General features: G+C 44.8%; 1 protein-coding gene across 1 annotated transcript in view; it reads left to right on the top strand.

Annotated features, from left to right (window-relative positions):
* Positions 1–13,371, top strand: part of srrm3 (serine/arginine repetitive matrix 3) — an 854,108-nt gene that overhangs the window by 744,428 nt on the left and 96,309 nt on the right. The window contains exons 9-10 of the mRNA XM_078548703.1: positions 5,164–5,232; positions 12,039–12,074. Of these exons, the coding sequence (XP_078404829.1) occupies positions 5,164–5,232; positions 12,039–12,074 (105 nt within the window). The remainder of the gene's footprint in view (positions 1–5,163; positions 5,233–12,038; positions 12,075–13,371) is intronic.

The following is a 13,371-nucleotide window of genomic DNA, read 5'->3' as shown; positions in this document are numbered from 1 at the left end:
GCCAAATCGTACCCTCATGCCATGTCCAGGCATGCATATTTCTAGCAGTGACTTTTAGATGATGACCACAAATAGAACAGTTTCCCCATTTCTACCCCAGAACTCATGGGGACAAGTATAGTAGCCTTACAGCCATCCTGACTGTGATAAGCACAGATATAGGACCTGCTTGGTGTAACTCAGCTGTTCACTGCATTGGCAGTTTGGCCTATCAGAGGAGCCACAACCTCGTTCACAGTTGTGCCCCAGTAGCTAGAACAAGTGGAAGCGAACTGTATGTTAAAGGTCAAAGAGCAGTCGAGGATGATTCCAATGTGCTGCCTATTGACTTGCTAGTCTTAAGATAAGTGTATGTGTTTAAGATGTGTGAATTAGGATCATGGGCTGGATTATACACTGAGGGCGGGCTCCCCACACCCCAGCGAATATTTCGGGGGCGAGCTCACCTCTGCTTGGCCAGCTCATCCCACTTTAACTTTTCAGATACCGGCCCTTTAATTAGAATGAGCCGGGACCTCTGTCAATTTCCGTGAGGAGGGCCCACCTCAGAGCTGTTGGTCAATCGAAGGCCAGCAACTCTGAGCCACACCACAGCTGACATTACAGGAGGAAGAGGAACCATGGATGTCCCCTTACACAGATAAGTCTGGGATCTCACCAGGGCCATGTTAGCAGGCCATGGCATATGGGCATATTGGACAGGGCAGGGAGGCAAAATTGTCAGGGGAGGGGGCTTCCCATTGCCATAGGGAGCCTGGGAAGGAGGCACCCCACTTTCACTAAGCAGCAGCGCAGCACGCAGGGTTAAATCTGCTGGGCTGCACGTTGGGCACAGGCCTCTCCTGCCACCTGTTAAGCCTGAGCAGTGGCAGGATAAGGCCCTTAATTTGGCATTAATTGCCCACATAAGGGCCTCCCAATGCCTCCCCCACCATCCATAAAATTGTGCTGGGGCAGGGGGTGGGGACGGGGTTGAAAGTGGGTGAGCTGGCAGCTGGCATGCCACTGATGGCATGGCACCCTAATTTACATGTCCACCTGCCTATTTTCCTGCCCACAGGTGGCCTGTAAAATTCAGCCTACAATATCTAATGAAGAGTTATATTATAGAGCACTCTTTATAAAGCATATTAGCAAATTTCTTTGGTACTGCTTGAGAATTATCCTAACAGAATTATGATGAAATAACCAGATCCTTAATTGCCATATATTCCACTCGAGAGATTTTCCCCTTTGGTTATTGTGTTTTGATTCTAAAGCTGGGCACCCATTTCTTTCTCTGTAAGGTGGTTATCTCCCACTGGATGATGTTCCCAAAGTGATGGTATTTATTCTTCAATTCAGAAGTAAAGGCATGTCATTACTCTATATACTCCACCATTTACCATTCTTTTTGATTGGTAGGACCTACATAAACTGACATAGGACAGTATTTAATGGAGGCAACAGTAGTTTCACCTGCTAGCTGTCGAGCTGGCAAGAGCCCCACATTGCCTCTTTTAGGGGAGCCTGCAGTCTTAAGTGCCGCTTGGGCACTTGACAGGCTAACAGCGGACCTTCCCCAGGATCAAGGACTCAGGGGCGGAGACCCCTCCTGCCATGAGCTGCCGACCATTCAGAGGCCAACGCCTCTATTGAGCAGAGCTCTGCTGGGGAGATGGTGGCTGCTGCCAGTATGACACCCACCTAAAGCCTAGTATCATCACTGGATCCTCAGCAACAGGTGAGTGATGGTGGGCAGAGGTCATGGGGGAGGGGGAGTGAGTGGAAAGAGCCAGGGGTGACTGTCAGCAGGCACCCCTTCCTAATGTCGGGTGCCTCAATCAGGCACTGAGTGCCTTTGAACAAGGGACCCCACTGCTGGCCGGGTGCGTGCAAGCCCCACATGGGGTTGCTTGTTGTCATCCCGCATGGCAAGTCCCCTGCCCACCTCCAGCTTCATTCCAGTGGCAACAGGATCAGAAGGGCTTCAATTGGTGACGGGGCAGGAAGGCCATCCACAGATCTTCTCGCCCAATTAAATTCCTCCCCCACCTATAGAATTTACAGCACAGAAACAGGCCATTCAGGCCAACTGGTCCATGCTGGTGTTAATGCTCTACACAAACCACCACTCACCTTAGGGTATTTAACCCAATTAACATACCCTTCTCTTCCTTTCTCCCTCATGTACTTATCCAGCCTCTCCTTAAATGTATCTACGCTGTTCATCTCAACTGCTCAGCTAGTCCCACATCTCACTATTTTTGGGGAAAAGGTTTCTCCTGAATTCCCTATTGAATATATTTGTGATTCTTATATTTATGTCTCCTAGTTCTGGTCTTGCATAGAAGTGAAATAATCTTCTTGATATCTCCCCAATTAAATCCCTTTATAATTATAAAGACCTCTGCCTTCTTTTAAATAGAGAAAAGAGCCCTAACCTGATAGTTATAACCTCTCAAATCTGGTATCAAAGTAGGAACATATGGGGAGGTGGTAGTGTCTCAGATATGCGAACCTTTGCTTGTTGATTATAGCCTCCCTTTCTGAAAAGCTAATACTCTCAAACCAAAATCACTGTTAAGTGTTTACTCTTACCCACCCCTTCCCCCACCCCGTGATGATCCCTCTTTTCCCGGGTAAACTGCTCTGCCTTTCCCTGCTTAAACTCAGCCTTATCAAGAGGGTGCCAAAGCTTGACATTGTGGGTGACTACAATAACCCAGTGAAGTAGAGTTGAGGCGTTTCTGTTACTTTTCTAACAAAATAATTAATTTAAATTAGTATGGGACATGGGAGGATGTCTGGTCTGAGCAACAGGAGCAAAATTTTGCAAATACTTTATTAATTCATTATTCTATTATTAATAGTTTATTTTTACAAATACATCCCTTTCTTTCCCCTGCCACTGCCCCACAAGGGGTGGGCTTCCATGGTGGCCAGCAGTTTTCCAGTATCCTACCCACTGGACCCCAGTCCACATTTGAACCTGTGTTGTGAGTGTCAATGAGCTATTTGACCAGGGGCCTGTCATATATAAGATGCTCTACCCCAATTTTGGTCATGTGTGCTTTCCAGCAGAGGTCACTGGGTAGCAATCCTCCCAATGACCGGCCCCCTTATAATGCCAGCAAGAAGGTCTGGTTTCTTTAGAAGACCAAGAGCAGAATTTTACAGCAGCGGGATTTAACGATCCTGCTGAAGTCAATGGAATTTAGAACAGCTTACCGCATTTTACGGCCCTGTCCCCGCCGCAACGGGGCCGTAAAATTCCGGCCCAGGCCTCATTACCAAGCAGGTTAGAGGTGAAAACTGGAGATAGATTCTTAAGGGCCCAGGTTTTTTCTGGTTGCTAGAGGAACCCCCACAAAGAAACTTTCCTCTCAGTTCTTCTTCGGTTGAACCTCCAAAATGATCCATGCTATGTCAGTTCAGTCCTGAAATGCCAATTTGTCTCATATCAGTCAAAGGACTTTTGATTTGTAGCCTCTCCACTCCCAGTGTGACTCGGGCAGGCACTCCAGTCACCCAGCTGTTGACCTTTGAGGAGAGAGCATTGACCACACCACTAGTGTGAATAGGACACTAAAGCCAATCCCTACAATTTTCCAAGTACACCCGCCTTGTTTCCACAGGGGTGGAAGATCTCAAAATCTCCTGACAGTGGCAGAAAGCCCTGGCAAAGTATTTTTGTCCCCTTCCTATCCCAGGGATGCGGAGACTAACTTGTAGCATCTCTAAGCTGAGATCAACAAATCCAATACACATCATGGGCCAAAGCTGGGGACTTCCTGCCCTTTACGGCTGAGGGCCTTGTTCACCATACATGATCATGAAGGACCCTGGAGCTGCTATTTTAATTTTCATACTAACCTCTCTATTTAAAAGCCAAAGGGCACAGTTTTTCCAGCGACACAGGGTGGCAGGAGTGGCAGTGGTGGGGAGTCAGGAAAATAGTGGGGAGCTATATCAGAATGGCTCCCTGAGACGCTCCTGCCCCCCTCCAAGGGAGTTTCCTGACAGCAGGCAGGGACTAGCATCAGCTGCCCACTGAATGAACCCCATTATGCGGGCACTCAATTACCATATTTAAGACCATAATTAGGGGTGATTTGGATGGGTGGCCGTCAGCTCCATGGAGGCAGCCTCTCTGCGGCAGTCCAGGGGGCCACAGGAGCCAGAGGCTCCATTGTGTAAAGCGGGAACCATGGATAGGGAAGGGCGCCCCCGCAGCCTCAGTGAGCCATTCGGAGAGGTTTCCCCTTTGATCCAGGGATGGGGGGGTTGCCTACCTGCTTGGCCCCTTGGAATTTTTATCTTAAACTTATCTTACCTCTCGATCCACAACCTGCCTCAGCAGCCCTCACCTCTCCCCATGGAGCTGCCAAAGTTTCAGAGCTGCCGGCTCTATGGAAGTCTCAGGAGTCCACCCACCCTCCCTAATTGGATGGTGGCTCAGAGGCAGCCAATTAGGAAACCAAATCCAGGAATATCCCTACCAACAAGTGCGGGCTCGAAGTTGGAATCCCGAAGCCTGTGAAAATATTCAGCCCAAAGTGCTTCTTATATCTGTTACCTTAAGTTCTTTAAGAATACAGAAACATGATTCCTAATTCAAGCCCTTTAGCCTGTTCTGCCATTCTATTAGATAAAGGCTTATTCTTACCTTAACTCCATTTACCTGCCTTGGCTCAGTAACCCTTAATACCCTTGCCTGACTAAAAAAAACTATCAATCTCAGTTTTAAAATGTTCAATTGACTCCTAGCCTTAAAGATTTTTTGAGGGAAAGAGTTCCACATTTCCACTACCATTTGTGAGAAGAAGTCTTTGCTGATACCACCCCTGGCCAGCTCTAATTTGAATTTAATGTTCTTTTGTAAGTTCCATTACTGCTTTCTCAGACTGATCCATTTAATGGGAATCTACAACAGGAACCTAATTTGATCCTGTCCTAAAGAAAACTCCAAATTACTTTTGCATCCAAAAAAAAACCTCTGAAGATACGCGATGCATCAGAAGTCTTAAGCATTTCTGAACTGCCAATTCATCTTCCTCTGTCCCAAATAAAACAGTGCCTGCAAGATATTCTCCTGTCTGATATTTCCTGCACTAATTGTAATTGATAGTGTTTTAAGGTGGGTGTAATCATTATGTTGTAAATGTATTGTTTTTCTCACAGCTGCGAAAGTTCTTCATCGTCGCGGAAAGAGAGAAAAAAGAAGAGTGGGAAGAAACACAAGAGAGACAGGTGGAGTTGCTTGCTTCTCGTGTGGTGACATCTGGCCCCACTAGCAGGAGCACTTTTAATGGAAAATCACTTAGGCAGATAACATACAGGTTGCAAATGGAGAAAATCATCATGATCTCACCCACAAACACATTGTCTGAATAATGTCAGTAAAAGGAGCTAGGTTGCTTGAAGGTTTTGATGCCAGTTTTGATTGCAGTCCACTCTGTTTCTAGGTAATCATTTAAATATTTTTCCCACTGAGAAAATGAGGGATCAGGACAACCATTTCTTGCCAGTTTGATGTGCCAGGGCAGAGCTCTACTGCCACTTTTGGGTTAATATACCTCCTTTTTTACTGTGTTTCACCATGAAAGTGGTACCATAATTTTAGAGTCAAGTTTTGATATGACTCAGGAATATAGCTGCCCAAGAGCCTTCAAGCAGACTGCCTCACATCACTTGGGCATTCATCACATGCAGTATACCTGCGATGTGCTTTGTAGTCCAGTCAGTTTGTTGGACCTCCTGCACATTTTATGAACTCACTGCAATTTTTTTTCAAATATTTTGAGAAATGGGTGCTCTCAAATATAAAAAAAATAAGTATGTTACCAGCAGGAATAGAACTCTTGTCAGTGTGTGTGAGCTCACATGTGCCAAATTGCCTCTTGGCAGTTAGGGTGTGATTTTCAGTCAGGCAGTATAACGGGAGCCTTACTGGTTGTAAACATCACACAGCACCTACTGAAAGAAAACCATGGCATTACATATGTCCTCCCACAGCCCTGACAGCACTTAATCACTAGATAAAGTACTTAATTAAATGAATAAATTGTGTTGCTTTTTTAAACACAAAATCATTGTCATAAAAATAGACCTGTGGATCTGGCTCTTTTCAATGAGTAACTCTTGCTATTAAGGCCTCTTAAATAAAATTAAGCTGTCAGAAAGATCTATCTTTTATTTAACATTCTTTAAAAAAATATTTAAACAGTGATTGTTTATAGTGTTGTCTGGAAAATGTTACAGAGCACTGCAGTGCAAATCTTTGGAATATGTTTGCAAAGTATCCAATGACTTAAGCAGTCTCTGATAAACATTGATATATTTTATATTCTCTTAGCTAGTTGGTGATAAAAAGGTGAGCGAGTTCCCCCGCTTTATGCTCATACTGACTTCTTTAGCTAGTGATAGTTAATGGAGGAAAATCGACCTTCTCAGCTTCTAATGTCAATTGTGAGATTGAGCAATTTCACCAACCCAATTCCAGATTAATATCAGCACTAAAATATTTGGAATGTTGTAAAATATGGAGCAAATAAAAATCATTCAAGCTCCCATGTCATCCAGAGGCCCTATATGGTTACCATTATTTTAATGTTTGCCTTGCACTGTTTAAAATGAAAGGGTCAATACCAATATTGAAATACTGCCAATCAGGAAATCTAGGATTCTATCTACAGGCGTCTTTGACATTCTTTGTAATTTTGATTTGTTATTTATTATACAGTTGAAACTCAATAAGGAAACTGACTCTTTTTTGTTTTCATTCTCATTGTCTGATTTGAGCAGCTTGGATCTTTCCTCCATGGAATCTCAGTAGAATATCAATTGGTCCCTGGCTGCATGAAGAACTTAAATGCTCCAGAAAAAGCCACATCCCTGAAGCTGGCAGGTTTAGTGGTTCAGATTGGTTTGTGGGGAGGGGGTTGGTCCAAGAGAGCTCCAAGTTGGATCAGAGATGGGGGCAGAGCTGGCTGGATTTGGAGGGAGTTTGGGATTGGGAGGGTCAGTAATGAGGTATTTGCTGATCATGGGACAGGGGATTTGGTGATAAGTGGGGCTATTGGGTGCAAATAGTAGAGTTGGTGATTTCGTGGTAGCTTGTTGGGCTGGGAGGAAGCACTCCTGCTCTTCTTGGCCCAGAAGCAGTGCTGTAAAGGCGCTTGGCTAATGGATCCAGCCCTTCTCACCTCTTTTTACATGTTGGGATTTCCCAAGGCCTGGGAAACCCAGCCGACAGTTAAAAGTAGAAATCTTGTAAATGAAGGTACGCAGCCTTCTAAAAAGGTGTTGACGACTGACCGACCTCCTGAACAAACCGGTCACTGCTCATCATCCCACTTCTGTTGGAACCAAAAATTAGTGGGTTCGAAGTCAGTTGGATTCCTGATTTTTAACATTTTAGCTACCCAGCCAACAAAACCAACCCATTTTGGGGTTTAAAATTACCCCAAAAGTTTGAGTTACAGTCACTAATAAGCTAATAATTTGCCACAGTTAAGTAAATTCATGAATTCTTGATAAAGTGTGACGCAGTTGTGAACCATTTCACCTTGGGAAGGAAGAGAAAGAGATAGAAGGGAAAAGCTATAGCCCAGTTAACTCAATGTACTCAGCTCCTAGAAACCAATGATGCAAGATATGGGAAATATCCCCATATTTCTGGTTGGAGAAGGGATGCTGCACTCTTTGGACTGAAAAATTAGGTAGCCAAAGAATCTGATAAATTTTAATTTTTGTCAGTGTTTAATTTTTGTCAGTCTTTCTTTTCTGCTCTATGGAATTGGTTCCTGATCTTGCTAACAGTGTAGTGGAGCACTATACTATGCACTCTACTGGTACTATATTACAATATTGTGTGATATAATTGCCTCGAGCATGATGCGTGTCACTTATAGCTTTATTTTTGAGAACCCAATGTTGAAAAAGCCCATCGCAACTTCTCACTGGACCATTAATTTTGTATGACTTCTGAAGATAAACTCTATGGGCTGGATTTAGTCTTACTGTCGCAACACCCATCAGCAGGCCCAGAAGTTGTTGGGGATCTGGCATGGATCAGCTGAACCTCATTACACGGTGGCAAGCTCTTGCAAACTGGTGATGCAGGCTTGCTGCCGGATCACTGGCAGGAACATCAGGAATCCCACATCACCTGATGGCCACACAGGAATTGCAGCTATACTTAAAGGGCAGTTAGAGTTGGAAATTGTCTTGCCGTCTTTTCAATAAAGCTCTACGGTTTAGATCTCCAGTATCTGAATTTCTGTTGCTCCAGCACAAAAAATTCCAAAGTCTAGGGGGAAGATTCCTCCGCCATCGCACAAGATCATTCGGTGGCATCAACAGGTTCATCTGAGGTCTGAGACGTCACAGTCCCGCTGCACATCCCCTCCAGCACTCGAAGATGAAGAAGGACAGGGTAGATGATTCCCATGCTGCCACTACCTTTCCCTTTCCTTGCAAGCAGCCTCCTAACTGTCCTCCCTTAGGGACTCAGACCTCTGATACCACTTTAAGGGATGGTGTTTCTGCACCTCAGATGTGCGCTGCCCCTTTAAATTTTGGACCTGATATTTCTGGGTTCTGAATTTCCTGCCTGAGGCTCAGCCCCGTCAGCTCAGCAAATTTTTACAAAGAAAAGGTCTCCAAGATCAACCCAGTGCCCTGTGACTCAGTTGCGTGGAAGTTTAAAGGACTGTCACAGTGAGTCAAGGCAGCCACGTACAAGCCATCAGCTTTCATTGGGCTGATTACTGAAGGCATGAGAGATGCATGTGGGTTTCACTAAATCGGGGAGGCAGGATTAAATCGCATCAAATTTCATTTAATTTATATGCAAATGGATAATTAGGCATATCAATAGTTTTCCCGCTGCCCAGAGTCCGACGCGCAGCCTCCCACACAATTCTCCGTGCCCATTTTGCCTGCTCCAGTGAGTTCCACAAAATCCAGCTCTATATAGGAGAGCCAACATTTGTATACCACTAGCAGAAGTCCAGAATTAGGTCTTATCATGATTGTTTCTTAATCTCAATAAGTTTAACTCCAGATGATGGGCAGAATTCAATGCAAGGCACGTGGGTCAAATGACAGAACCGGAAGTGGGCGCCTCTTCCACTTGCGTGTCAGAACCCAGTGCACATGTAACTCAAGTTAAAATTTAAAGGGCCAGCGGTGGGCATGTGAAACACGTATGATTACAGTGTGGAGGCCGGTATTCACTGGTGGATCCAGCCATCATGTGACAAATTCACAGGTACGGTTGGGCCATTAAAGCCCTGGACAAACAGGGAGGCTCTATATTATGGCCACAACTAGCCTGTCCAATTCCATTCTGTCAGTACTTTGTTCCATTTCTTGTTGCACCTCTCATCACCCTCAACCCACCTCAAATTTCTCCCCCTCATCACTCCACATCTTACTATTCTTCTGTGGCAAGTATCTGCACCCCCTTCCTCCACCCCACCATCTCATCCCCGCCTCTTCAACAGGCTAATGAATTTCTGAGCTCTCAGCCAAGCCACATTAATGGATGTCTGGGCTCTCAGCCAAGAGTACTAAAATACCTGAGCCTCAGGGAAAACATTGCTTGATTGACAGCTCTGGCTGTCTGATCTATTCTGTCTCAGCTATTGAAACTTAAGGGTCTGGCTGATTGACACTTTAATGGGGTTGTAGTAAAAATTTGTTTTTTTCAAGAAAGTGGAAAGTTATCAGTGAATGACTTTTTTAAAAGCTTTTTTCACTCATTCTGCTGTCACTATAGGGTTCATTGATTCTACACAGCGTATAGTGGGTAAATGGGCATGGAAGTTAAATATATTAGCATGGGGAACCACAGGGAGTGGTTAGGGAGCATACCTTGGCATGAGGGGCCACAGGGGTTGTTCAGGAGGACATGCTGTGGCATTTGGGTCAAGAGGAGCCATGTGGGTGGGTGGAGGGCATTTCTTGGCATGGGGGGTGGGGGGGTGCATGAAGAGGACCTTTTGAACTTATCTTTTTAAAGGTCCTGTCAAGCAGATTATGATTCACAACAATTCTGTGAACCGTGACTCTTTGAAAAACTGGCCAAACTCCATGAAAATTGTGAAAGACCTATCCTCACAATGGAGCCAGCCTGGTCAGGAGTACAGGGTGCGGGATTGTAACCTGAACCAGCCCACACCCTTAAAACCCTGGGAATGAGGTGGCAGGAATCCCAGAATTGGTTCCCAACCGCCACTTTTGAAGGGCTCTTGAGCCATCCCAACCCGGAGAAAATCCAGTCCTGGAGGGAAAGAGCTTTAGCAAGTGAAACCCAATGGCCAGAATTTTTCCATCAGCGAGTTGGGGGCGGGGCCCACTCACCGACGTGAAAATGACACGGGATGACGTTGGGTGGAACCCCCGACATCATCCCGCCCCATTTAAATATTTAGGAAGGCGGGCAGACAGCTGATTGCGCTGTCCGCCCGCTGACCTGTCAATGGCCAATTGAGGCCATTGACAGGATAATTAAGCCAATTAAAGGCCCTGCCCATCCAACCTTAAGGCTGGCGAGCAGGCCAGGAGCCCCAGCGGGCTTCTGATAAAACATGAAAACTCATCCACTGGCAGGATGAGGTTTCATGTCTGTTTTAAAAAACTTCAATAAACTTTATGTGATATTTATTAACATGTCCCATCTCGTGTGACATTGTCACATGAGGGGGACATGTTAATAATTTTTTTATTTTTCTATTTTTTAAGTGTATAACACTTTCAGATGAGAGTTGGGGAATCCCTCCCCTCCCGCACAGGAAGTGCATAGCGCTTCCTGTCAGGTGGCCCGCTGGGCAGGCCTTAATTGGCCCACCCACTCAAAATGGCGGCGGGGCCCGTTTTGGCAGTGGCAATCGGCTGCCCGCCCGCCGCCGAGCCGGTGGGGCCAGCCCGCCCATCAAGGGCAAAATTCTGTCCAATATCTTAAAGCTGGGGCATGTCAATTTTTTTTCTTTATTCTTTCATGGGATGTGGGCATCACTGGCAAGGCTAGCATTTGTTGCCCATCCCTAATTGTCCTTGAACTAAGCGGCAGTTAAGAGTCAACCACATTGCTGAGGGTCTGGAGTCACATGTCGGCCAGACAAGGATGGCAGATTTCCTTCCCATTAGTGAAATAGATGGGATTTTATGATAAATATTGATTAAATCAATGATAGTTTCATTGTCACGTTACTGAGACAAGCTTTATATTCTAGATTTTATTCACTGAATTTAAATTTCACCAACTGCCATGGTGGGATTTGAACCCATGTCCCCAGATCATTAGCTTGGGTCTTTGGACTACTAGTCCAGTGACATTACCACTGCGTCACCGTCTACCCTTTGATATTCTACTGAAAGCCTATAGGAAATGATTTTTCACCAATGTTCAGTAAACACTGACATTTGTTAAATAGAAAATGACATTTGTGTTTCTGGATCACAGATCCTAGTGCTCATAACACCTTCGAAGGTGGGAGGGAAGGCCTTTGAGAAATTATTAAATGATGCACACTTATACTCAAAGGTTGTTTTACAAAGAAAATGCCTTTCTTACTTTGAAATGAACTCCCTCTGGTAGTCCCTCAAAGCAAAGAGGGCACTTGCCACGGAGTGCATCCTATGGTAATAACCTGTGCGTGGAGTCTCTTAACATGGGGAGGCTATTGTGCTGCAGCTACTACATGGTTCTGTCTGACCAGGAGACTCTCCTGCTCTTACCGCCTGCCATCGGCCTATTGGACAGATTTGCAGGTTGATAGTTAACCTGTTTGGCCAAATTATGAACACACCTTCTGTGGCCATCAAGTCCAAGAGTGGATTTCAAACCCAAGGCTTCTGGCACAGAGTTACAGGCGCTACCACTGCACCATGTAAAGAGCTCCCTTGAACTGAACCACTCGTTTAAATAACCTTGATATATGGCAACCTGTAAGTTTCTGTTGGAGATAGATCTTTGAGTGATCATAGTGCATTGTGCTAAAAACTGCATCAATCAAAACCTGTATTTACTCATTTCTCATCCTGTCCAGGTCTGATTCAGGTTCCAGAAAAAAGAAGAGGCACAGGTAAGCACAGAAATCAGCTAATACTGTTGTAAAATATCCATTCACTGCCAACTGCTAATGTTCACACAACCACTCAGTTCGTAAGGATCATATTTTAATCTTCATTGAGAAATGGATACCAAATTTGGGTAAAAGTCACCCTGTTTCCTAAGTCCAAATCACACCCTGGGCTGGTGGGATTGTGGATAAGGTCCGAAGTTTTCAATGCTGCTGAAATTCATTGAAACCTTAATAGCCAATGCCTCCGTATCAGGAGACACAAAAATTAAGTGGAGGAAAAAGTGGACACCATTTTTAAAATACAAACTTGACAATCTGGAAATTTCCACTCAGTAGTTGAATGTCTGGCCAAGAGCCAAAAAATGCTGTCAGTATCACATCAGAAGATATAATACACTTTGAGTGTTGGGATTGGTTAAATATCTGTTGCATGTGGGTGATTTGCCCCAACTCCCTCTGAAAGTTAACACAGGGAGAAAGCAATACAGGCTTAATCCATACATTAATGTGTTTGTATTTTCAGTTAGAAGAGTTAAGAAGAGCTTGGCACTGCAATGCCTTTCATCTGTGTCATTGCTTCTAAAATCCGTTATAATGCCATAGCAAAGAATGGAATGTATTGAAGTGTGATATTGTAATAATTAGAAAGTTGTCAGAATTTCAATACATTTTGACTGCAGTTAAAAAATACAATTTTTATTACTGATCCATAAATTTCCTGAAGGTAGAGCTAAAACCCACAATGCAGAACACTAACAAGGCTGAATGGACTAAGAGAATCGATCAGATAAATCAAGAGGCAGAATTTTTCATCCCTCAGGTGGGCATACTTCCGACCCGAACGGGAGTGAAATAATATGCAATGGCATCGGCCGAGCGTCCCGACGTCATCGCGCACTCTCGCAATCTTTCAGTCACCGGAAGTGCTGCCACCTCTCGCTTCTTGGGGTCTCCCATAAGACAGAGATGAGGCGGAATTTCTTCTCAGCGGGTCATTAGTTTTTGGAATTCTCTTCCACAGAGAACAGTGGAAGCTGGGTCATTGAATATATTCAAGGCTGAGTTAGACAGATCTTTGACCTGCAAGGGCGTCAAGAGTTATGGAAGCAGGCAGAAAAGTGCAGTTAAGGCCACAAACAGATCAGCCATGACCTTGGTGGAACAGGCTACTTCAGCTTCTATTTCTTCTGAACTTATAATAAAATGTTGTGGGGGAGCCCGCCCAAGACACTGACAGCCGTCCTGCAGCCATTTAATGCTGGGAGCAACACTGAGTGTTGGAGGTAGGACCTTGTGC

The sequence above is a fragment of the Cetorhinus maximus genome, chromosome 9, assembly GCF_964194155.1.
Source record: "Cetorhinus maximus chromosome 9, sCetMax3.hap1.1, whole genome shotgun sequence".
NCBI lineage: Eukaryota > Metazoa > Chordata > Chondrichthyes > Lamniformes > Cetorhinidae > Cetorhinus > Cetorhinus maximus.
Note: the sequence above shows the minus strand (reverse complement) of the source record. Positions and strands in the feature narration are given on the sequence as shown.